The 27252-nt window shown below is 43.3% G+C and overlaps 1 protein-coding gene across 7 annotated transcripts in view; it reads left to right on the top strand.

The window, feature by feature from the left end:
- The window catches only part of LIN54 (lin-54 DREAM MuvB core complex component), a 497293-nt gene that overhangs the window by 260190 nt on the left and 209851 nt on the right, over nucleotides 1-27252 (top strand). For all 7 annotated transcript variants that reach the window (XM_085641194.1, XM_085641196.1, XM_085641198.1 and 4 more), the window contains one exon: nucleotides 9601-9817. In XM_085641194.1, the coding sequence (XP_085497320.1) occupies nucleotides 9601-9817 (217 nt within the window). The remainder of the gene's footprint in view (nucleotides 1-9600; nucleotides 9818-27252) is intronic.

Below are 27252 nucleotides of genomic sequence, written 5' to 3' on the forward strand. Positions count from 1 at the left end.
CTGTCCTCACTTTTCTTTAGGGCCATTTGTGCACATCTTTTTGACATTTCACCTTTTTTAACAATGGCTATAATTTCATTTAAGGGTGAATCACCACAAACCCATAATTTTTCTTGTATTGCACTATTATTTGAATGCATCACAAGTTGATCTCTGATGAAACTGTCATGAATATTTTCAAAGTGACATTTAACTGAAAGTTTTCTTAACGCAGAGACATAATCTGCGTTGATAGTAGGCATCGAGATCATGTAATGCGTCTAAAAATGCATTCGAATTTTCGCTAGGTCTTGATTTTTCTTCCATTTGATAATATATTCTAGATCCTTCAGGTCCCAAACTATGCAAAAGCATTTTCTTTTTCCTGGAGGTAGTAAACTCGTCTTCATTTTCATCCTCTAAAGCTGAAATATAATTGAGAAAGTAATCTTTCCAATCTAACCACTTTAATACACACTTAGGTCTGCTGCTAATTCAATTCTTGCTGCTAGTTCACTTGATTATGGTGTGCATATCACCGTATATTTTATAAACACTTAAGGATGACATGCACTTGTTAGAATGTGGTGTGCATATCACCGTGAATATGGTGTACCTCAAGTAAAGAATACAATTCTTTATAATTACCACCAAGTTAAGAACCTTCGCGGAAAACCACTAGAGCGCTCGCTAACTCCTTTAAGATTGAAGATATACGAGCGTCCGGTGCTCTGTTAGAGATGAGTTAGTCTAATCGCTAACACTGAATCCGGTGCTCCATTAAAGATGATTTATTCTGATCGCCGGCACTGAATCTAAGATGGCGGTCGCGTAAGGTCACGTTGCGTGACCCCACTGGCGTGCTGATGTTCTGGATTCTCACGTTCTCTTACACTTGCTGTGGAATTGGATCTCCGTCTTCCTCGCCTCAGCTTCGTAAGATGCAATGGAGAGGTTTCAACTGTCGATATCGCAAGTAACAATTTAATAAGCGAATCAAGTTGAAATACCGCTCAGTTTAAATTTGTTTACCATTTAAGTGAGAATGCGATCAGTAGAACATCGATATTGTCTTTCCTGGTTTGGTTCTTTCATCTTCTATGACTCTGAATTAAATCCAAATGTTCTAAGTGAAGCAACGACTCTCTTTAAAATAAGCAGTTCTTCACTCTGCTTACTCCTTTTATAGAACTGCTATCGTAGAGTATACTATTCTTCTTTTTCTCCTTTTTTTTTTTAAATCGTGCAAAATTAAGTTCAAATCTTGAATAAATGTGAAGTCAAGTGAAGTAAACTCGAATCCTGTCCACTGTCGCCAAATTGTAATGAAGACTCCACTTGGATTTTGTTTATTGGAGTAAGCAGGTACATCTGTTAGCCAGCAAGACCACTCTATAGCTGACTTCCTCTCTCAACAATCCAGAACGGTAAGTTGGTATCTAGCAACAGTAACCATAGCTATGGTCACAGTAATAGCTGAGATACAACAGGTTGTAGCTCATTTATGATCATGGTGCTGAATCTTAGTTTGCCAGTTGTTGTTTAGCTAATTAAAAAAAAAAATCTAAAATTAGATATACATTTTGCTTCATCTTGAGGGTCTTTTAGAGGCTGAAGGAAGAGCAGATAACTCCTTGTGTGCAACAAAATACATACTTTGAAATGTATCCACACTCCAAGGGCAGACTGAATTTGATCATTGGTCTTTGCTTAAGTCAGAATAACTTTTCTTTGCCAAAACGTTTTTTCCTGCTCAGCCATTGCTGGCCATAAATGTAAATAAAATATACTGAACTAAGAGCGGTCGCACCTGTGATATTGTTGACAAACCGGTCCTTTATAACCGATACTGCTCTGTTTAGCACGTCTCCAGTGTGTTCTTCACATCAGCCAATTAAGCACAATCCTGTGCACTATAGAAACTTACACACAACACTATACTCAAAGGAAACTGTTGACACTGTCTTATCTAATAATCTTAGATAAAGCACATACCTACACAGGATCGAGATTGGTGTCCTCAGGAACATGTAAAGTGCCCGTAATGAGTTTAGAAACAAACAAAATCAGTCAGCATAATTAAATAAGTCTTCTTGAGACAAATATGAGTTAGAAGCCATACAGGTTCATTAATTAATTAAAGTTCATTCCAGAAGGCAAAAATAATAGTTGGTCAAAATGCATAATACATCGAATGTAGGGAATTCACTTAAGGCTCCGTCAAAAGCAGCAAGGAGGTATGATGGATATAGAGTCACGCCTAATAGTAAATATTCTAAGTTCTGCGCAGGAGACAGACCGACAAGGGTCTGCTCTCTAAAAGCTGGGGAAAGCCTCACTGCTCACCTACAAAATGAGCCCTTTTTTATTATAAAATACACCCCAAAAGTCAGGTAGACCGCATAGCATGAATAGTATGTTTAATAGACTAAACTAATCACACTACAGTAGTATGCAACAATATCGAACTAAAAAAAATAATAATCCATTCCTATTTGACCCAATGTCAAGGGATCTGACAGTAAAACGTTAGCTACATATGGAACATTGACAAGCTTATGGATGAATGGGCTTTCAGAGGCACAGGGAGGAAAATCTTTAAATAGTTACAATGGAGGGGAAGCTTCCACCGAAGGTTTTCGAGAACATGGTCACCACAAAGCGTTTTATTATTGCACATTTTGGTACATGAGGAGACAGGGAATGAAAGTACACACACACATTTTAGTGGCAGTAATATACCATATTGTACTGTATCATGCGACATGAAGACACCAAACTGCACTACATCAAAGGGACACTAACCCCCAACACTGAATTCTAGAGGGACGATCCCACCACACTACTATTTTATATGAACACTATTCCACAGCTTTGCGTCCAAGAGGTATTAACCCTGCCACTCCCTCTTGGAACAGTAGCCCTCCATACTGCTATACTTTCTAGGGGCACCAACCTATTGTGCTCCAGCACAGGCGTGCTAATACAGCATAATGCTATGCATCCTGCATGCACTTATAAACCACACTACACTGAGCTCTGGGGACACGTACCCAGTCAACTGCACTTCAATCCTCAACATTGCACCCTAGGGACAGAACATCACTACAGTGCATTTTAGGGACACTGTTCTACCACACGTCACCAGAGCAATGCAAATGGATCTCACTGTGCTGCATTCTATGGAGGTCAACCACTAGGAAAAATAATGTAATAGCAAGCAGAAGATCACAGAACCGTGCAGTCTGCACATGTCCTTTCTAATCTTGACATACTGACTCTGATGCACTTGTTTTAGGAAAAGGATTGACATATTAGAAACTGCTTCAGAGCCACACATCTATTCGTGAGTCAATCTGAAGGTGCTGGGGCGAGTGGTTCTAGGTAAAATAACTGCTTGGCTGGAGGACACAGACACCCTTTCATGCCTGCAATATGGGTTTAGGAAGGGACGAGGGACTATAGATCAAAGCCTCAACCTCCATCTATTAATCGGAAAATACACTATTGCCAAAAGGGGTACGCTATATTTAGCTTTTATGGACCTTTCCTCGGCTTTTGACCGAGTGAATAGGTCCAAACTTTGGGGATTGCTCCTTAAATTGGGCATAGATAAAAATATTGTGTATTTTCTTGCCGACCTACACAGGGACCTTACAGCCACAGTTAGATATGATCGTTTAGGTAACTGCACGGGCAAGATTGGAATCACTAATGGGGTGCGGCAGGGGTGTATTTTAGCCCCCTTGCTTTTTACCCTTTATATTAATGATTTGGTAGCGGTTCTCACGGAGGCGTGCAAAGACATCCCAAGGGCTGGCAAGTTTTCTATTCCGGCATTATTATATGTGGACGATGCCGCGTTAATAGCACGCACAGCAGTGGGGCTGCAATGTCTCTTAAACTCATTTGCCAATTTTATGAAAGCGCTGGACTTAAGTGTGAACTTTTTTCGAAATCTCATGTAATGATTGTGGGTAACAAGCCCAAAAGTTTTAAGACTATGCACTGTGAAGGGAATGTTCTATCCAGGGTTTCCAGATTTCCATATCTGGGGGTCATTTTTGACGATAAGTCCACCTGGTTGCCCCAACTAGTTGCTAAACGTAATGCCTTTGCTAGGTCTATTCTAGCTGTTTTGGACTTTGCCCGTAAGTTAGGGGCGAAGCCTTTAGAGGCTGTGTTGATAATTTATGATGCCAAATGTACCTCAATAGCTATGTATGGAGCTGAACTGTGGGGGTTTAAAAATGTTAAGGCGTTGCAGGTAGCAGAGGATAAGTTTTTGAAATCTATCTTATCCCTTCCCCAGTCAACATCTGGATATAATGTTCACCAAGAGTGCGGGGTAGAATATCTTGTAGACCGTATAGCCTTAGCCCCGCTATTAAAATGGATATCAGTATGGTTAAACCCTTAATTAGAGTTGAATCATGAAATTCTTAGGGATTGTTTAGCCCTTGAGTATGGTAAAACTATCCCCTGGTTGAACTATACTAAAAAATTAACCATAGAATTGGGTCGTCCAGAATTGTTTGATCACCCAAATAATTTATTAAAAGGGGATGTGAAATGGGTGAAAGACACATATAAACAGTTGGTATACCTAGCAAGAGAAGAAAAGGAATTATGTAAACCAACAGTAAGGGCTCACCAGTTGTTAATTACCTCCAGTGGTATAGAACCTTATCTGGGAATCGTCAACAATTTGAATCATCGTTATTTGTTGACTAAGTTTAGATTGAACAAATTCCATCTTCTGCTTACTGAACGTCCTGGGTGGACGAAGGGAACGGACCTGGAGATTTGTTCTTGTGATAGCTTCTCTATTAAAGATACTGTGCATTTTATTTTATTTTGTAAACATCTAGGCCCCATTCGTAAAAAGTTAATTATTCCTCTTATTAAAGATAGAGGTTTTAGACAAGTTAAACCTGCTCTTTTGTCCCTACAGCTGTTGCGCGACTCCTGGGTGATTTTTAATATAGCAAATTTTTTATCGATTGCAATGAGACTGAGGAAAAAGATTAATTGGCTATAGTGTTTATAGTGGGAAATTTATGAATTTTGACCGAGTGTTCTGTTTCTCTTTTTAAATGTGTTTGTATTGTCACATATATGTGATTTTATTGTATGGCTCATAATAACTTGCACTATTGTTGTGTCATATTTTAAATAAGTGGTTTTGACTTCGATGTACCATACTTTTATGGTTTTTGTTATGAACCGAATAAAGTACTTTTTGACTGACTTTGACTGAGTCAATCTGTTTACAATTATTCACGTACTGAGAAGGCTCCTTTCCAGCAATCTTTGACGATGCCGGAGGGCACTGATCTAGTCAGGCACTTAAAGATCTACAGCACATACATAACATTTGGCATTATATTAAAACCATGTTACAGTAAGCACATTACTGCAAAAAGAGGTACAAAAACAAGGGTTAAAAAGGATTATTACCAACAGTTGCCATTCTTTAGTATTCCTTATATTAGATATAGGCTAATGTTTCATGAAATAAACTGTGTATGACTTTACCTCTTTCAGAGCCCCAAATAGCGAGCTATAGACTTTGTATCTGTTGGTCTGTATGTCATATTGAAGTTCTTCCTGTCTGTGTATGTGTAGGCTAAATCTGTTTGATAAGCCTCTAGGAATGCTTCCTTCGTTTGGGCAGTGTTATTTGTCTTCTTATCTTCATGCTTTACATGTTGCATCTTTGTATGAAAATGTTATATATCTTTTTTTCCTTTGCGAGTTCTTATAAAGCACGTACATGACACTGATCGCTTCACAAAAGCACTCTGTAAGGCTGGTAGACCTTGCAATATACCTAAGCTGAATTCGGAAGTATACAACAATAGTTTAAAAGTTGTTTGCACGTCTGTAAATGAACATAGCCATAGTAAAAGGTGCAAATGTAAAATATATTCAAAGAAGGATTGCCTAACACAGGCAGGGATCAGAATTGTGCAACTCAGTATTGATCACTGTCCACTAGTAAAAGTTTAGGAGAAACCACAGTAGAAATTCAGTAGTGAAGGAGCAAACTAATCTTTTTTAGGTCGAGCCTAGAGCAGCGCATGTGCTGTGCTCTGGTGAGACTTTTAGTAAGGGCTTCAGAATATGCTACCACTGTGGCCTAGAGCTTGAGTGCATGTGCGCGGCATGCGCTTACGAGCAGAGGCGTCATATGGCTTTGCTCTCTCTTCATGGGTCACAGGCACTGGCTGTTCTCTCTGCCCTCTGTATTCTGCAGACCTTCTCCAGCCTGCTCTTTCCCCTCTCGACCCCTCCCTTTGGACAGGGAGGAGGGAAACTGCTCCTGTTTGCAAGCCTCACCACTATTCATGCCATGGAAGTTTGTCAATAGGGCATAAACCGTGCATTTCATTTCTGAAAACCAGTGTCCCTGTCTCCCTTTCTACTCTCGGCTGCTCGCTCCTCTGGCTCCCACCTCTAGGCTTCAAGGTCAGAGTCTGCCAGCAGCTTCACTCTGCAGCTCTTCTCTCCTCCTACTCTTCCCCCCCCCCCCCCCTTTTTCAGAGGGGAGGGGAAGGGAGGCTGGGTCCATTGCAAGCTTCTTAACCAGCAGCTTTAGGTATGTCATAGAAGAGGCCACTTTACCCTTAATACGTAGTGCTTACCCCCTCTGCCCCCCCCCCCCTGTCCTAACACTAATCATCAGGTTCAAAGCTCACCGTGCTTACCCCTCTGCCCCCCGCTCTGTCCTAACACTCATCATCCGGTTCAAAGCTCGCCGTGCTTACACCCCTGCCCCCCGCTCTGTCCTAACACTCATCATCAGGTTCAAAGCTCGCCGTGCTTACCCCCTCTGCCCCCACTCTGTCCTAACACTGATCATCCGGTTCAAAGCTCTCCGTGCTTACCCCCCTGCCCCCTGCTCTGTCCTAACACTTATCATCAGGTTCAAAGCTCAGGTTCAAAGCTCGCCGTGCTTATCCCCCTGCCCCCGCACTGTCCTAAAACTGATCATACGGTTCAAAGGTCGCCGTGCTTACTCCCCTGCCCCCTCTCTATCCTAAAACAGGTCATCCGGTTCAAAGCTCGCCGTGCTTACCCCCTGTCCCCGCTCTGTCCTAACACTTATCATCAGGTTCAAAGCTCGCCGTGCTTACCCCCCTGCTCCCCGCTCTGTCCTAACACTTATGATCAGGTTCAAAGCTCGCTGTGCTTACCCCCTCTGCCCCCTGCTCTGTCCTTACACTTATCATCAGGTTCAAAACTCGCCGTGCTTACCCCCCTGCCACCCGCTCTGTCCAAACACTTATCAGGTTCAAAGCTCGCCGTGCTTACCCCCCTGCCCCCCGCTCTGTCATAATACTTCTCATCCGGTTCAAAGCTCGCCGTGCTTCCCCCCCCTTCCCCCGCTCTGTCCTAACACTTATCATCAGATTCAAAGCTGACCGTGCTTACCCCCCCCCCCCTCCCCCCTGCCCAACGCACTGTCCTACACTTATCAGGTTCACAGCTCGCCGTTATGCAGGACAATATCCTTGGTGCAACAACATCAACTGTTGCATGGCTAAACACTTATAAGGTCCCAAAAGCGAGACCTATTGGCTATGCCAATGCTTGTTTCAAGAACAAACAAGAGTAGCACTCAAGAACAAAGTGTGTCAGTTCCCTTGTAATGGTGGAGACAGAGGGAATGGTGTGTATATCCTGCAGAAGGGAGTTCCAGATTTTGGGAACGTAGAGAAAGACTGGTGTATTAAGAGTGGGATTTCTAGGAGAATAGTTTCTGAGGTGTCAAGTTGGCAGGTACAACCAGAGATCACCAGCTTTTGGCTAGATAGCAAGATTGTTCAGTGTGTAGTAGTTTTTGAACTAAACAAGCATGTTTGTGGCATTAATAGAGATTCAGTTTAAGGAGTGCAGTACAGGAGTGAAAAATCTCGGAGAAAACGGAATTCCGAGTGCTTGGACTGCATCCTTAAGATCATGTGCCAGAAGGAACTACTTGATACTTCGGATATGGCAGACCTGGTGATTGATGCTTCAGGACATTGAGTTGAGAATCATGAGTAAAACCCCATGATTTAGTACTCTGAGGGATTTCAGGCTGAAATCAACCGATTCTGTACTAGTGTGGTACCGAGTTTGGATGAAATGAGCAGGCTAAATTTGATATGACCGGTGTCCATCTGAGACTGTATGTTGACCAGTGTCTAAGCTACCAGTGAGAGATAAGGGATGCCAGGATTCTAATGAAAACCCAAAGTTCGAGGTAAAGATTATTAAAAGTGGAGACTGGAATTTATCACTGAAGAATGACTTGTGTGGTCTCTGTTGTGCATTCCAAATCCCAATAATAGCAGTGTGGGCCATAGATTGTTGCACAGGTATAGTTTTCTCATCAATATCTCCTGTGCTCAAACATTTCGTGACCCCACTGCTTCGAAGTCACAATAAATACAACTATTGATACACAAAGAGTGAAAAGGAGCATATAATTATATTATGTAAAATTAAATTGTAAATACAATAAATCTCATAAATCCATCACATCCAAATATATTGATCAAGGAGTCTTTGTTCATCTGTTTCAAAGTCCACTTTGTTGATGTTTTAATAATATGCGTACATCAGCCCATCCAACGCATTTCGTTCAACAGGACTTCAGCAGGGTTGGGTATGGTCTCTGTTGTTCATTTGTGTTAAGGAGTATTTAAACCAATCAAGTGCTTTGCCTTCAAAACCCATGCTTTTTTTTTCGTACGCAAATAAGGATATCATGGTTTCCTGTATCAAAGGCCACAAGTGCGTCCAACAGTATCCGCAAGCACAATATTTTCTATTGTCCAAAATACATAGGACTTCATCAATAATTTGCAAGGTAGCGATTTTCAACAGTTATTGCTACATAGATCTGGTCATGTAGCCATGCAGTGGAGCTGAACCATCCTTCCGTAGCCGACATACTGCTCAGTATCATAATGTTGATAAAGTTCCATGACTTCTGACCAACAAAACATTAATCGAAACTCATGATGATACTCACTGTCATATGAATGTGCACAAACCATACCTTTTCGTCAGTTAGGGTGCTTCTTTCAGTATTTGTGCTCACTTTCTCTAAGCATTGCACTGGGGCAGATGAGATTTTAAATCACACTCTTAAATAACCTGATTGGTTTAATATTTAATTCTGTAACTTGCATCTTTTGTGAGTTGTTGCTATGATGCGTGTTTTTATGGTGTACAACGTGTGCTGCATACAGATAGATTACTTCTATGGATTGTTACCTCATTGGACTTTATATTATAGCAGACTTTCTTATAATAGCCCTCTCATTTTCTGTGCTGCCCTTTCTTGCCATTTATGAGTGTGATTAGGCATTTAACATAGTGGCTGAGATTGCATGGGCTTGATAATGTAGCAGTTTTTCCATAATGGCACTGTGAATTCACAGTGGCCGTAGAAGCCACCCCTGTAGCATTAATTTTCAGTGTCACTTTCTGCTTCAACACTTTTTCAAAGTGGTCAGAATGCAAGCTATACGTATTAATTTAATGCATCTTAATGTGAAACTGTTATTTTTAAAAACGAAGTACATTTTGAAATAATTTGTAACAGTGTTTTTTCTGTTTGGCTAGGCAATGAAATCAACTGTTCAGACTATCTCAGTAGGCGGAATGAATACCTCTCAGTTTAAGACCATCATTCCTCTGCAGACCACGTCCAATGTTCAGCAAATTCAGGTACCTGGCAGCAAGTTCCATTATGTACGACTTGTTACGGCCACAACAGCAAACACTACTAATCAGTCGACCATTCACAACCCCACTACCAGCACTTTGACTCTGCAGCAAGGTAAGTAGTTTTATTTAATGCAAATTTATCATTAGCTTTTGTTTTGTGTAGCAGTAGTCTTCCTCTGGGTGGTGAGAAGAAACGAAACTTTGAAAACCACTTTGATGTTCGCACAGACGTGAAACCACACATACCCACCCCACCCCTATTGTGACCTTAAACATGCCTTTGTACTCTGACTCTAACTTTTAGACGTTAGCCAAGGCTTCTTTATTTCAGCAAACTATATATTTAATATTTTTAGAGGGCTTTCAGCCAGCCCTCTTCATCCACAGTTTTTGTTGTTGTCATTCGCATCTCCCCCCCCCCCCCGGGGGGGGGGGCTAATTTAATTGTGAGTGAAGTCATCTACACACAACATAGTTCCTCTCAGTGCCAGAACTAGTGTTTACCTAGTTACCAGTACTAGTTTTTGCTTTTTTGCTAATGCTTTCCTTTTTTATTCTGGTGAAGGCCCAGCAGCTCCCCAAACAACAAAGGTTTACAAAAGCATAAAGCATAGCAAAGCAAGCATTGACAAAGCCAAAGAGCTTGCAGCCAACATAAGCCTATTGACTTTGCCAACGCGTGTTGTATATGATGTTGAGGTTTGGAATCCTCTACAGTTACAGTTAGAATTGGTGTAGCACCAACTCAGATATTTTTTTTTTCTGATGTTCATGCAGGATTTGTTTTCATTTTTGTGCTGTCTTCTCTTGGCTGCATCCCCCAGATAAAAAAGAGAATGCTCTGCACGCTGCTGTTTCCTCCCCGTGAGCCCAAGGGGTAACTTCTTTAGTTTTAATACTGATTTACAGAAAGAAGCATGTTCATAATCAGCGTCTACTAGTTGGGAGATAAAGTCCCCTTGGCTCCAGAGGGACTGGTACCTCCAATAAGTCATACACAGCAGAGTTCCTGAGAACTGGTCGGAGGCCCAGCCCCCTTTCTCGACCACTCTACAAACGTGACTGCTAGTTAAAAAGTGTAGGAATTCACTGAAAAAACACAAAGGTTACAAGGACGTTATAGATAGCAAATAGAATTTAAAAAAACCTTAGAAATTCACACAAAAAAACAAAGATTACAGGGACGTTGTAGTTGTGGTCGGATTTTACTCATTCAGAACCCGAGAAATTCAGCCGTTATAGTTACCTTGTTAACTATAACTTGCGCTTCTGCAAAGCACTGCTTATGACCTTGCATATTACATCACTCATGACCTGGTCAGTGTAATATGTGAGGTCATGGGCAGTGCATTGCGGGGTGTGAGTTCTAGTTAACTTGGGTAACTATAACTGCTGAATTTCTCTGGTTTTGTATGAGTGAAATCTCACCCTAATTATAACGTCACTGTAACCTTTTTTTGGTTGTGTGAATGTTAATATGGACATATATATGGGGACGAGAACCAGAGCACGGCGGACCTCAGGTGGGGACTCCAAGTCCCAGGATTACCTTTCCTCTGAGGGCTGGGCTGCTGCCCAGGCGCTGAAAAGCACGGGACGAGAACCAGAGCACAGTTAATATGTACAAGACTTTTCTAATCACGAAACCCATTATAGTAATAATAGAGCCTATTTAATGAAAGAGGATGGAGCGTAAAATTATGCGTCACAAAACTTAGTTAACCAGTGCTTCATCGATGGGATGTTAGAAGCAGCTTTTTGCAGATGTAGTACCTGTCGTGGTTGTCCCATGGGTTAGAAATCTTTTTAGCCCAAAGGAGTCCGGGTTTCTGAACAGCTGATTCCTCAAAATCATGGTCACCAACAAAGTCCCAAGTGATTTTGAATTGCCACAGTTCCTCATCTCAACTCCCTATTGCGTGCTAGCAATGCATATGGTCTTATAGGCCACATTAGGCACAGTTACTGTGCATCCAGTTTGTTGGAGTACAATGTTCATCTGCAGATGAAGAATAAATCAGAGTGGCTTTGCTGATCTTTCTGCCCCGACTAGACCACAATATTATGGAAAGAATCCCCTAAGTGGTCTTTATTACTTAACTGTAATACAATGTTTCCTTACTCTGTTTTTTTCCTACCTCCATTAGCTTAAATTTTGGGACATTAATATGGCCTTTGCAGATAGAATAAGATCAAAATTCTAGTAATAGTTTCCTTAAACTGTGTGTTCGAGGCATATGAGCTGCAGATTATACACTGTGCATAGATCGCCATCTGGTGTTGGGCCCGGATGTTTGCAGTTTGTTTTTCCTCTTGGAAAGTCTTGGGAGTCACGAGGTCGGTGACTCCTCCTCTGGTTAGTATTGCGCATGGGCTTCGGCTCCATCCTCAGATTGTTTTTTTTTCGCCATCGGGCTCAGATGTAATACTTCGCGCTCCGGTTCCGAACTTCCCAGTTCACCGATCGACGCACAAATCCTCGGTCATCGAGCTTCTTCAAAGATATAAATCATCTTACTCATCTTCTCTTCGGCACTTCTTCGATTCCGGTGGTCGACGGCGGCCTTCGGGCCTATTCCGGCTCCGGTCTCGGCTGATGGAAAGAACTCCCTTCAAGAAGTGCCCTCGATGTGGGTCAAAGTTTCCCCACACCGATCTCCATGAGGTGTGCAACCTCTGCCTCTCCCCAGAACACGAGGCCCGAGACTGTCCCGCCTGCAAGTATTTTCACTCAAAAAAGACCATTCGAGATCGACGGGCTAGACGCAACATGGCGCACTCCTCGACCTCCGCTCCAGTCGACATCTTCGGGGACGACGTCGAAGCTCCGGGACAACAGGACATAGAACAGGAGGACGACGACCTCGTCAGCGCTTCCGAGGCCGACGACTCAGATGTGGAGGACATCATCCCGGCGCAGCGGGTCGTGAGTACAATTCCCCCTCCCACGCCCACGCCGATACCGAAAAAGGCTTCGGTCACACCTTCGCCTCCGGGCCTAGGCAAGACCAAGGACATTGCTTCTCACACCCCACCTTCGGGCCCGGTAAAGAAGCCTATTAAGCCTTCCGGCAGCTCGGGCTCGAGCCAGCCGGCCACCGGTGCCGAGAAACACCCTTCGGCACCGAAGAAAAAATCGGCTTCCACCTCCACACCGAACCCGGCACCGAAGTCTTCGGTGCCGAAACCTGCTCCTCTGGCGCCGACCAAACATCACAAGACCCTCGGCACCGACACTCCCGTGCCGAAACCTTCTTCGGCACCGACCCAAAAAACGGTGGTTCCCAGGAAGCACGGCTTCGATAAACCTAAAATACCGTCGGCCCGAAACCTTCGGCGCCGACCGAACAACAGTGTCACAGGAGCTCTTCACACCGGATCCTTTGCAAAAAACCCTCACCAAGGATCGAAACACCGGACACTTGACATAGTCTTCAAAAAAGAGACACTTGGACAAGCCGGCTCCACCTCCACCTCCAAAGAGAAAGGACATTGCTACCTCTCCTTTAAGGGTGCCTTCCCCACCTTCTCCACCCTCTCCACCTCCACCCCCTCCACCTCATCGTTCCCCCACCTTCTCTCCTGTCCCAGACGATTTGGGGGACCCTTACTATGATCCAGCAGATGTGCCACAAGATCCCACCCCTACTGGATCTCCAGACCCATGGGATGATTATAACAATCGGGACTTCCCAGATGTCCCACAGGATGACCTTTATCCATCTAGGCCATCCCCTCCTGAAGATTCCTTGGGTTTTCACCATTTGTTACAACGGGCGGCACACTACCACAGGGTGGAGTTACATACCGACCCAGTGGAGGAGGATTTCCTCCTAGACACCTTTGACGATACACATAGGTCCACTGCCATTCTACCTATGTTAAGGGGCGTAATTAAACATGCCCCTGAGGTTTTTAAAGGCCCAGTCAGGGCCAGGGTCCTAAACCCTTGGATAGAGAAAAAATACAAAGCCGCCCCTACAGACCCTTCTTACATTAAAGGCCCTGCACCATTAGATTCCCTAGTGGTATCTACAGCCAGGAAGCGCTCAAATTCTCAGGCGTCAGGCGAGGCGCCCCCACCTGACAAAGAGTCCAAGCTCCTAGATGCGTCAGGGAAGCACACTGCGTCACAAGCGGCCAATATATGGCGTATTGCCAATACGCAAGCACTGTTGGCCCGATACGACAGGGCGCATTATGATGAGCTAGAGACCATCATGCACCATCTCCCTGAAAAGTACAAGACTAGGGCTAATGAACTTATTCAAGAGGGAAAAACAATAACCAATACCTCGATACGATGTGCCATAGATGCAGCAGATACAGCCTCCAGGGCCATAAACACCAGTGTTCTTCTCCGTCGCCATGCCTGGCTCAGGGTTTAAACCAGAGGTTCAAGCCTCTATATTAAATCACCCATTCGACCAAGATCATCTATTTGGCCCTAAAGTAGACGAAGCCCTGGAAAAAATGAAAAAAGATACAGACACGGCGAAATCTATGGGAGCCCTACAAACACAGACTCCCAGGCGCTCCTTTCGCCGTTCTTCCTTTCGGGGCACGGGCATAGGCTACTCCTCGGACAGTGCATCCACGTCCTATAAATCCCCTCCTCAGTCTACCTTCACAAAGGGTTATCAAAGAGGCGGATACAGAGGCAATAATAATAAGGGCAGAGGCAAAACAAATACCACCCGCTCTGCCACACCTCCTGCCCAATGACTTTCCCCCGCTCCCTCCAGACCATTCCACTCCGGTCGGAGGCAGACTACAACATTTCCTTCACGTCTGGGAGACAATCACCTCAGACAGATGGGTGACACAAATTATTCAGTCAGGGTATTGCCTAGAATTAACATCTACACCCCCCAACATTCCACCCGGGCACCGCCCTATGTCGCAAGAACATACTGCGCTACTAACACAAGAGGTGATCTCCCTCCTGCAAAAAGGAGCAATAGAGCAGGTCCCCATAAATCAACAAAATTTAGGGGTCTACTCCCTGTACTTTCTAATTCCAAAGACGGACGAGACCCTATGACCTATCTTAGATCTCAGACCTCTAAACACCTACATTCATTCAGACCATTTTCACATGGTAACCCTCCAACAGTTTCTTCCACTTCTCTCCCAGAACGATTTTCTCACCACTCTGGACTTGAAAGACGCGTACTTTCACATCCCAGTACACCAGTCTCACAGAAAGTACCTCAGGTTTGTGGTAGACGGACAACACTACCAGTTCAAGGTGCTCCCGTTCGAGGTAACAACAGCACCAAGGGTTTTCACCAAGTGCCTGGCAGTAGTGGCTGCACACCTCAGAAGACAGCACATTCACGTCTTCCCCTATCTGGACGATTGGCTGATAAAAGCCACGTCCTACCAACAATGTGTGCAACATACCGCCGCTACGGTCCAACTACTTCACCAGCTAGGTTTCATGGTGGACCATCAAAATCCCACCTGGTACCATCACACACAAAACAATATCTCGGTGCCACCATAGACACCTCGAAAGCCATAGCCTATCCCAATCCTGTCAGGATTGCAAAAATACAGGCGCTGCGTCAAAAATTCCTATCTCAACACTCTCTCCCAGCAAGAGTGTTTATGCAGCTCATAGGGATGATGGCCTCTTGCATCTTTATAGTGCCCCATGCAAGACTCCAAATGCGTCCACTCCAAGAGTGCTTGGCACGCCAGTGGAACCAGGCCCAGGGACAACTGACAGATCTGGTGTTGGTAGACGGTCGCACCCATCGCTCTCTGCAGTGGTGGACTACCACAAACCTTTCCAGAGGTCGACCGTTCCTGGACCCAGTCCCACAAATAATCCTAACGGCAGATGCATCGCTCTCCGGCTGGGGAGCTCATCTGTTACATCTCACAGCACAGGGCACATGGACGCCGCAACAGAAGTTACTCCACATCAACCATCTGGAGTTACTGGAGATCTTCCTCGCCCTAAAATCCTTCCAGGCGCAGATTTCAGGCAAGGCAGTCCTCATTCACACAGACAACATGACTGCCATGTACTACATTCAAAAACAGGGGGGCACACACTCTCCACAGCTCTCGGTTAGCACAGAGCATATGGAGATGGGCAATTCCACAAAAGATTTTTCTCCTAGCCCAACACGTCCCAGGATTACAAAACACCGTGGCAGATCTGCTAAGCAGACAGACAAGCAGATCCACGAGTGGGAACTTCACCCACAGGTTCTTCACCCGTTCTTTCATAAGTGGGGGCATCCACACATAGACCTATTCGCCACCCACGAAAACAAAAAATGCCCAAGCTTCGCCGCCAGATATCCACACACATTGTCCGACGGCAATGCGATATGGATGAACTGGTCAAACAAATTTGCATACGCTTTTCCACCTCTCTCACTATTTCCATTAGTGGTGCGAAAGCTACAGCAGCATTCCCTAACTCTGATCCTAGTAGCTCCAACATGGGCCAGACAACCGTGGTACACCACACTGCTGGAGCTCTCAGTAGTACCACACCAAAAGCTACGCCTCTCGCCATGCCTCCTAATCCAGAACCATGGAGAGATCAGGCACCCGGACCCAGCTCAGCTCAACCTTGCGATCTAGCTCCTGAGGTCCTAGAATTTGGATACCTTAACCTTCCCCCTGATTGCATGAACATTATCAGGGAAGCTAGACGCCCTACTACTAGGGCGTGCTATGCAGCAAAGTGGAAAACATTTGTTGTTTACTGCCACAACAACGCAATCAATCCTTTAAATGTATCCATACAGCACATTATATGTTATTTACTCCATTTACAAAGGTGTAACCTAGCATATACCTCCATTCGGTTACACCTCGCTGCAATTGCTGCCTATTTACAAAATAGGCAGCACCTCTCACTTTTCAAAGTGCCTGCCATCAAAGCCTTTATGGAAGGCCTTAAAAGAGTAATTCCACCCAGAGTGCCACCCTCACCTGTTTGGAATTTGAATATAGTCCTCACACGGTTAATGGGACCCCCTTTCGAACCATTACATAAGTGCGAGCTGCAATTCCTCACATGGAAAACAGCTTTTCTAGTGGCCATCACTTCTCTCAGAAGAGTTAATGAAATACAAGCACTCACTATACAGGAACCTTTTCTTCAGATGCATCACAGCAAGGTTGTACTCCGCACCAATCCCAAATTTCTACCTAAAGTCATTTCTCCATTCCATCTAAACCAGTCGGTAGAATTACCAGCCTTTTTCTCGCAACCCCAAACAGTTGCGGAAAGAGCCTTACACACACTGGATGTTAAAAGGGCTTTAATTTACTACATCCAGAGAACACAACCTTTCAGAAAAACCAAACCGCTATTTGTTTCCTTCTCCCCACCACACAAAGGCAACCCTGTTTCCAAATCAGGGATAGCTAGGTGGATTGTAAAATGCATACAGATTTGCTACCACAAAGCAAAACGAACGCTATCGGTTCCCCCTAAAGCCCACTCTACAAGGAAGATAGGGGCTTCTATGGCTTTCCTAGGGAACATACCACTAGATGACATCTGCAAAGCAGCGACATGGTCAACGCCGCACACCTTCACAAAACATTACTGTGTAGATGTGCAAATCAAGCAACAAGCTAGTGTGGGCCAAGCTGTACTAAAAACACTGTTTCAAACTACTGCAACGGATGCCGGTGGTCGCCGCTAGGCTTGGGTACTGCTATATAATCTATGCACAGTGTATAATCTGCAGCTCATATGCCTCGAACGGAATATGCTACTTACCAGTATGCATCTGTTCTTGGCATGTAGAGCTGCAGATCTATACACGCCCACCCGCCTCCCCGGCTACCTGTATCCGTTCCAGTCTTATCTTATTTAGATACAATACACATGGGTTTCTTTACTGTTACTACTACGCTCCATCTTTCCCTGCTGGCGAAAAACAATCTGAGGATGGAGCCGAAGCCCATGCGCAATACTAACCAGATAAGGAGTCACTGACCTCGTGACTCCCAAAGACTTTCCAAGAGGAAAAACAAACTGCAAACATCCGGGCCCAACACCGGATGGCGATCTATGCACAGTGTATAGATCTGCAGCTCTACATGCTAAGAACAGATGCATACTGGTAAGTAGCATATTCCTCTTGGTCTAAGCAATCACCACTCGCAGCTGCCAGAGAAGGAAAATGCAAACACTTGGTATTTTAAATACAGGTACTGAGTAGGGGTGGGCGGAATTTACGTAGTCGCGCTACGCAAAGCTCCGCGAAACGGTAAAGAATCTCCGTGAGCACGCAGAAATTCCTCGATCACGCGGAATTCCTTGTTCGCGATGCTTTTTTCCTGTTCGCGAACGCTGTTTGCGTGCTCGGGGAGAAATATCTTGCGAACACGCATTTGAGAACGCGAACAAGCAAAAAATTCCGCGAAGCCGTGGAACGCAGAATTTTGGGCAATTCCACGTTCTCCGCGGAACGCGAAATTACCCAAATTCCACGAGCGGAACGGAATTTACCGCCCAGGCCTAGTACTGAGAGCATGATTCCCACTAACAATTATCAAAGATTGAGTAAAGAGAAGAGCAGCCAACTAGAGTGGTGAAATCTAATTTTAGTAATGCAGTCTTTGAAAGTAGACTAAGTTTATTCAAAATCCCTGTACCAAAAACCAAGAGTAAACAAATCTCTAGCACAGCATTCTAGCTTGTAAGGGCTGTGTGTGTGTGTGTGTGTGTGTGCGCGCGCACACACCCTTGTTAAATGGATATGTAGACTGTCCGAAATTATGGTCAGAGGGAAAAAAAATTACATAGGGTTGAGGATTACAGATGAAGATTCTCTAAAGCAGTTAAGCTGTATAAACTAGTCTGGTCTCGTTATGATATTGAGTCTCATCTAATTTGTGGAAAAGTTTTACAATTTACAAACCGAAGCCACTTGTCAGCTTTTCTTTATTTTCTAGTTGTTAGTGAACACCCATCTTGTATACAATCGAATATTGGTAATAATGAAGACAATGGGAGTGCGTAGCAATTGGACAATAAATGCTATGTTCCTGGCAGAGGACAAGAGTGGAAGCGGAACATCGCTGCTTTTCACAGTGATCCTCTGTGGTCATTATTGTCTGATCCATATTCCTACTTGAGGTTCAGTTTTTTTGGTTTGGTGAGGATTAATGAGCTCTAGTTTACATTTATTATTTTAGAACGTTGCCAAATGGGACAGTAGTGTGGGTAAATGGGGTTTTGTTGCCTTTATTTTATCACACACAATCTGTGTGCGATTAATTTGGCATTAGACATCTCTAACCCACTGTGATGTGCATGCAATTGCGATGTTAAAAATTAGAGTTTGCGCTTCGAGACGGGTTAACGATTCTGATGAGTGACGTATGGTTTCACACAAAAATTTAATTGTATGCTTTTGTGGCTCTGGGAAAAAGGTTATAGCCGTCAGTTTGTCACTGGCGTAATGGTTGTTTCATGAGTAGTAGTTGTGCGTGTTTCTGCTCGCCAATAGGCCTTCTGTCATTAACAACAACAGTTGCCTGTAATTGTGTTTTTTTGTTTTTATAACAGTGGCAGGTAGAAAATTAGTACTGTCCTTACCTCTAATCAATCTGTTCTTACCTTACAGCAGACCTCATAATCTGATCTTGTTTTCCCACTGCTTCTTATGGATGCCAAGAGAACCCCTTGCTGCGTTAGCTTGGCCCCATTTATCATAATTAGATTTTATAGATTAATGAGTCCTAGAATAGTGAGACCTTTGTCTACTGATTGTGGATTATGTCATGTCACTTAGATGCCTACTGGAGAGACAGAGGGGTTCCAATTCATTTTTTAAAGAGATGATCTCGGTGAAGGGGCTTTGTTGTGAACAGCTTTCATAATTGGTTTAATGTGATCTCTGGGTTAGTGTTTGAGGTTAGTCTTGCCATATTAAGAAATATTTCAGTGGTTGCAGTCTAGTATGATATACTACAAGTTAAGTAATGGCTGTGAGGTAAAGATTAGTTAGTTGGAATTCAGTGATCTATTTAATTGCAGAGTAACTTTTTTAGAAAGTCTAAGGAGTCTAAAGGAGTAGAGTTGATTCCCAGATGACTGGAGGAAGTCTGAAGTAATTTATATTTGCTTGCTTTTTGAGCATGAAGTACTTTTTGGGGTGAAGAACCATTGAAATGGATCAAACGGTATGCGGGTGAGGGGTCCAGGATACGCCATAATCTAGCTGAATTTATTATTTCATTTATTAATTTAGTTTTTTAGATGTTTAGGAAGAGATTGTTTCTGTTAATCCATGACTCTGTATCAAGGGACGTCTAGATGTTTGGGTAGGCAGTGCGGTCTCCCACAAGGTCTGAGTGGAGATGGGTATAATCAGTGTATCTATTGAACTTGACTCCAGAAGCTCTTAAGAGGTCAAGGGGTGCAATCAGAAAAACATAGGATGCAAAGCATTTGAGGGAATGCTCAAACACCCTCTTGAGAAGAATGTTCTAGGAAAATGATTCCGAAGCTGTTGGCAGGACGCAGATCTGCTTGGGTGCTGGCTAACGGGATGAGTCTAGATTGGAAAGGATTTAGAATGGGGTTAGTATCAATGGGCTGTGACAAGTTGGGATTGCTTGGGAATCTTTGATATGAGTGGCAGGAGAGCCAGCAAGTTATTGTTAGCAGAATGTTTGGAATCTAGGGAGGGATTCTTTAAGTCTGTTTAACAATGCTTGTTTGAAATTATCTGGGAGATGACCTTGAACAAGGCTTGTTTCAAAGTGTGAGATTAATTGTGGGTTTAAGGACTAGCCTCTCTTATTTAACTAGTTTTGCGGCATTAGTGTTTTTAAAGAGAAAGAATCATTCTTTTTCATGTGGCTTTGGAGAGGTGTTTGAAGGCAAGGTTGTTTGATGCCCTTTGTGTGCTTGCCATGGTTTGGTGCATCTACTGTCTTGTAGGCGCATGTGGATTCCTTGATTTTTAGGTCTCTCCTGACCCAGCGCATGCGCTGGTCTGGCGAGACTTTTTGTGAGGGCTTCAAATAGTGCTACCATGGCCAGCCTTGAACTACAGTGCATGTACTTTCACGGCCACTTTGATGTTTGATCGCGATCACTTTCACGGCCGCTTTGATGTTGTCCGTGAGCCATTCTGTTTATTACTTCTATGTAGTAATGGTGGCACCCGTGCTTTAGCTTAAACATCTTAGGCTAAAGTTGGGTGCTGAGATTGCTTCAAAAGTAAAGAAATAGACAATTCTTTACTTTTGAAGCAATCTCGGCACCCGACTTTAGTTTAAGATGTTTAAACTAAAGCACGGGTGCCGCCATTACTACAGAGCAGTAAAAAACAGAAACAAGCATTGGCATAGCCGATAGGTCTCGCTTTTGGGACCTTATAAGTATTTAGTTATGCAACTGTTGCATGGCTAAACACTTATAGGGTCCCAAAGGCGAGACCTATCGGCTATGCCAATGCTTGTTTTCAGTTTTGAGTAGTGCTTATTTTTTCATTTCGTCTTTTTTATAAAATTTTCCAAAAATGAATAGATAAGTAAATAAACACAATGATAATAATAGACAAGTAGAAACACAATGATAATGATAAAAACAATAAGAAATGCAAAGAAAATAAAATCAAAACCAACAAAACATCAGATTACTCAAGTGCCTTACCATGGGAGTCGTATTGAAGCCGTGGTCAAACAATGACAGTTGGTGGTCAAACAATGACAGTTACCACCAAATAGTAGTGAAAAATACAATACAGGGGTGTCGTGTAAGTACAAGTACGCCGTAATAACACTAAGTAAGTAATCTCTTTATTGCATGATTAATTAAAACCTTTGCAATCAGTTAAAACATATGTATAAAAAGCAAAACATCATTTATAATACTAGAATTAGTTAAATGCATTTAAAAATTGCAGTGATTCCATAAAATTACAAGAAGAATAAAAGCTGGCATACAGTACAGCCAGTAAGGTGCGTAGGGTGGCATGAAAAGTGCTACATTTTTCGGAGTATTCATTCCTGAGGGTTACTTTGCAATGGCAGTTCGTTTAAAATTAGTGTTAAGGATTTTGATCTAAATAGCATTGGAGTCTGTAAGTGGGCAACCAAAAGTTCATTGTTGACAGTTGCAATCTGCAGTTCATCGTGTCATTTGCTCGCCCAGGTCATTGCACCCCTTGCCAGGTAATTCCGATGTCAGTGATAGGCTAGTTTCTTGACCCATGTTGCTGAGCCTGGGATGACGCGATAGATTTAAGAATTTTATGTCGCCGTTGCTGGCCCACAGCCTAAGAGTGGCTGCTTCAGAACACGAAGGAACCATAGTGATAGACAAAATTACCAGGGACAATCTCTTTTAAACAGGGTTGTCATAAATTACTCAGAGGACGGTGGGCCTCAATTGATGGCCAGTTTGTTAGAGTACTTTCAGGGATAGCTTTGCTTTTGCTGCACTCATAAACCGAACAAGGCTACAGGCCAACCGGACGTTGCTGCCCTCGAAGCAATAATAACAGTAGAATACATTATAACATACATTACAGGTGCCGTACATTTGAAGTTGTGTTCGGTAGGCATTACTTTGTGTGAAGTGTGAGATAGTTTTCACGGTGGATCATAAGAGAAGGTGTCAAGGGATTTCCAAAGTTTCCTGTGTGACCTGCGCCAAGGAGAGGCATGGAGTGCAACGTTGTCAGCTCCTCTTAGGAATGATAACCGTTCTTGCCACATCCTAAAGGAGACTTCTTTGGAATGTTTCCACTTACTCAAAACAATTTTACAGGCTCAAGAAAGCATGAGGTCTAATTAGTACCGGTCCTTCACATCTTTGATCTTAGGGTCCAAGACACCTAGAAGAATATAAGAAAATTCCCTTGGGTGGAGGGGGGGGGGGGGGGGGGGGGGGCGCAAATGTTGAAAGTATTGTTTATACATTCTTAGATCTTATCCCAGTAGGATTGTAAGATAGGGCATTGGAAGAGCATGTGGGCACGATTCCCAACCTGAGACTTACAATTCCAGCATGTGGGGCTCTCGCTGAGTTTAAGTTTAAAGATCCTCTCAGGGGTCCAATATGTCCTATTAACATAAGCTTTGTTTACGATAGTATTGGGGAGATTTTATTCGAAAAGGGGGTGATATGGATCTTCTCCTAGTCGAATGGTATGTTGCTAGAGTTAGTTTTGGCTTCCTATTTTGCTTCACATTTCCTGTGGGATTTGCGAGCCTTAGGGGATAGAAGTTTATAAACTTTAGAAACGGTGTGTCCTGACTTTAGCAGCTGGTGCAACTTTCGAGGGATCGGAAGGCTTAATAGAACACAGCGTGAGGAGTGATGTTAGGTTTAGGAATTTATAAAAATCTATCGGATGTAATCCGTGTCGAGACTGAAGCTCGGTGAAAGGTAGGGGAGGGTCCCTGTAAAAAGATCTTTGACTAGATTTATGCCGCTTTTGGACCAGGGTTCCCAATAGAGCATCTCTCCATCGAACTTCAGGCTCGGGTTGTGCCAGAGCGAGGTCAAGTTGGATTTGTTCGTTTTTAGTACGGATAAGTGTTCTAGACGTAAAAGGGCTCTTTTATTGTTAAGCAATATATATTTAGAATGAGGGATGGAGGATATATCCATGGATAGGAGAGCAGACAAAGGCATATCGTTGATGATTGATCTTTGAATGTCCAACCAGACAGGGGTATAGTCCGCCTGGGGGAGTAGCCAGTTAGATCCCGGTTTACAAAGAAATGCAGTTTGATCCTAGAGTTCAGAAGACCCAGACCACCTTCATCTTTGGGCAATTGAAGTTTTTTCATAGATATTCTGGGTCTCTTACCTTGCCAGAGGAACGTGTTAAAAAGCTTATGGATCCTGTTCAGGAAATCATTTGAGAGTCATTGGTAGCATGCTGGCCAGATAGTTAACAAGAGAAGTAATCATCATTTTTAATGTCTCAGCTCTTCCCCACCAAGATAAAAATTTAGGTGATCAATCTAGTAATACAGAGATTTTCTTGAAGAGCGCATTTTCGTTGGTCTGGAGGGTGGTAATCAGATCTCTCGTAAAGTCTAAGCCAAGATATTTAAAGCAGTTAGGTTGACACAGGAGACACGAGTTGCCAATAATTTCTTTCCCGCCTTTGTTGTTCAGGATTTTAACTTCGGTTTTGTCCTTATTTAATTTATAGCCTGATACTGCTGCAAATTCTTCTATTGAAGACACAAGAGCAGGGATAGCAGCTTCCGTGTTCTCTGAAACAACTAATACATTGTCCGCGTAGGCAGTTATTTTGACCGTGCAGTTGTTGAAATGTATCCCTGTGATCTGGTTATTGTTCCTAAGCTGATAGAGGAAGGGCTTAATTGCAAGAGGGAATAGAGACTGGGAAAGAGGGCAGCCTTGTCTACCTCCCTGTATAAACCTAAAGGAAGATGAGGCATCTTCCCGCTCTGACCCTGGCCGAGGGGTTTGAATAAGAGCCATAACCATACGTGTGAAGCACTCACCCTGGTTGAATTTATCTAGGGTTCCTTTCAACTAGGTCCAATCAACTTTGTCGAAAGCCTTTTCGACATCCAAAGTGATAGCAACTGTTGGTGAGTCAGTTAGTTTGGCTTTCTCAAGGACATGTGCTAGAATACGAGTATTATCACTAGAAAGTCTGTTTTTTAAAAAGCCAACTTGTGAAGGGTGGATGAGTTTGGGTGAAAGATTTTGGAGGCGCTTAGCAAGGATCATTGCGTAAATTTTGCAGTCTAAATTTATTAGAGATATCGGCCTATATTTTTTAGGGAGTGATGGGTCTTTCCCCTCTTTGGGAATTACAGTAATAATAGCTTCTGCTGGCGTCCCGGTAATCTGACTATAGTAACTAAATTCGTTGTACACGTTTAGAAGTGGGAGAATCAGTGTTGAGGAGAAGTACTTGTAGAATTTGGCATTAAACCCATCAGAACCCGGGGCCTTCCCTACTTTAAGGGCCTTAATCGTGTCTTTTATTTCTATAGTGGAGATTGGGCTATTAATTTCAGTTTTTTCTTGCTCTGAGAGGGAGGGCAGAATACATTTATTGAGATAGTCCTCTATTTTTGTGCTGTCCAGATCCTGGTTCTTACTATATAGCGTACTGTAGAAATTTTCAAAAATATCTGCAATTTTATTACGGTCAGAGTGGACTAAACCTTTTGGGTCGATTAGATTCTTAATCGTGTACTTCTGTTTGAATTTTAAGTATGATGCTAAGCTCTTCCCCCGCCTTGTTGGATTCACAAAGCCTCATACTTTGTTTGTTTATCCATATCCCTGCCCTGGCACTAACTATTTTATTATACCCATATTTCTTTTTCACTATTTCATTTAAAACTGATGCGTCTCTGGCTATTAAATGCTTCTCTTCTAGTATAGCAATCTCTTTTTCTATCTTTTCAAGATTGTTATTGGAGTCCCTATTCATGGCAGATCTAATTCTAATACACTCTCCTCTTAGTGTTTTTAATGCCTCCCATCTTGTGAGGTCTCGCCCTTTTTATTAGACACTAAGTAGTTATGTATCGAGGTTTCAATGGATTGTCTATGTGACTCTTTTTCTAAAATTTCATCGTTAAGTATCCAGAGAGATTATCTTTTGAAAGGCTTCGGGTCAGTTATAGACAGGCTGATACATGAGTGGCCGGAGATCAACCTTGGTTTGATCGAGGTTTGTTCAATCTTTGCGATGGCGACGGTTACCAGAAATAAGGAGGTAATCAATGCGTGAGTAGGAGTTATTTGGCGATGAATAGAAGGTATATTCCCTCCCAGTGGGGTTTTGAAGCCTCCAGGTGTCATCAGATTGAAGCGTGTGCAAAGATTTTTAAGGGCTTTGTGAGAACTGTTGATACGGAAAGGACAATGTGAATCCCTATCTAGAGCCAGATCCATGGGTAGGTCAAATCGCCCGCTAAAATTTGCATGGCAGTGTCTGGTATTGTATCAATCTGTTTGCTTAGGTCATCCCAGAAGTCTGTGTCATCCCTATTAGGGGCATAAATATTAGTAGTGTAAATTCCGTATTCTCTTTTGCCAGTTTCGTTGTGATCCACCTCCCCTTACCAACGTCAGGACACCGTTTTTCTTACCCACTGCATCTGCACCCACAACACCTCTATATAGCTTATTTCTAAGTGAGTTAAATTGCTTTGAGTCAATCTTCGTCTCCTGTAGAAGGTAAACATCACCTTTTTGTTTATGAAGATAAGCAAGGATTTTCCTCCTTTTAATGGGGTGGTTTAACCCTTTAACATTCAGTGAGACAATCTTGAGATTGTTATGAGTCATATGTGCCATATTACCTGGAGAAGTTTGCAACATCATAAGAACGTTATGGACATTGTCAGTAAATCTCTGACTATGTATATGGTTTTGTATGGTAAACCTATTGTTTAAGTAGAGGTTATGACAACATTTTGCACTAGCAATAAAATTGGTGTGCGCATTTGTGTTAAATTAACAGTCACAGCGAACCTGACATGTATATGAGGCATACCCAAAATAAAAAGAAATACACAAGATCCAAAACCCTAACCCTACCCGGCCACCCACCCCTAACCCTGCCACCCCACCCATCCCTAACCCTGCCACCCCACCCTGAAGGTAGATAACCGGTATGGTGATCAGGGGAGAAAGCTCCCCTCCCATGGGAACCAGACAGGAGTGACCTGAACGCATAAGCCCAATCTGAGGCTTGGAGAACAACGAACTACAAGGACTAAGAACTGAGTGCAATTAGGGTGAGTAATGAACTATTGCCTTACAGAACCGCACTGTTTGTCTAGTGTTAGACCTGGCACCTTGGCGTGAGTCTCCCTTCCACTTTTTGTCGCTGTACCTCATGTGTTTTTATGGTATTGGCCGCTCAGAGCACTGTGCCACTGCCAACCAGAGCCACAGTGCAAGTGCTCCCTGCGTAAAATGTATATGTTGGTTGGATTCCATGATTGGCTTATTTGGTTTACTGTCAGACCCCAGTAAAGTGCACCAGGAGTGCCCAGGGCTTGTAAATACAAATGCTGCTGGTGGGCTTGCAGCACTGGTTGTGCCACCCACAGAAGCGGCCTAGTAAAATGTGTCTAAGGCCTGCCATTGCAGAACCTGCGTGCAGTCTGGTACTGTCATGCTGACTGGGCAAGTGCACCCACTTCCCAGTCCCTAAACCTTCCCTTAACTTCATATTAGTCACCCCTATGGTAGGCCCAAGGGAAGGGTGCATTGTAGGCATAAGGTAGGACAAGCCCTGATGTGTGTGGCATGTCCTAATAGTGAATTACAGCCATTTTTGTTTTTCACTATTGTAAGGCTACCTGTTCTCCATAGGCCAGAATGGGCTGTTAGAATTGTTACATCCTATGATCCTAACCGACTCAGGGAACATGGTTAAAGCTTATTTTAATATTCTGTGTTTGCAAATACAACTTTTAGAAAGTTGGTATTTGCTTGCCTAACCATTTCAGCCCGCCCGCCTCTGCTATGATGTGTATCTGCCTGTCTGGTTTGTGTGAGTGACAGGGCTGGGAAAACCCAGAGGG

This window comes from Triturus cristatus, chromosome 2_2, assembly GCF_964204655.1.
Source record: "Triturus cristatus chromosome 2_2, aTriCri1.1, whole genome shotgun sequence".
NCBI classification, from domain to species: domain Eukaryota; kingdom Metazoa; phylum Chordata; class Amphibia; order Caudata; family Salamandridae; genus Triturus; species Triturus cristatus.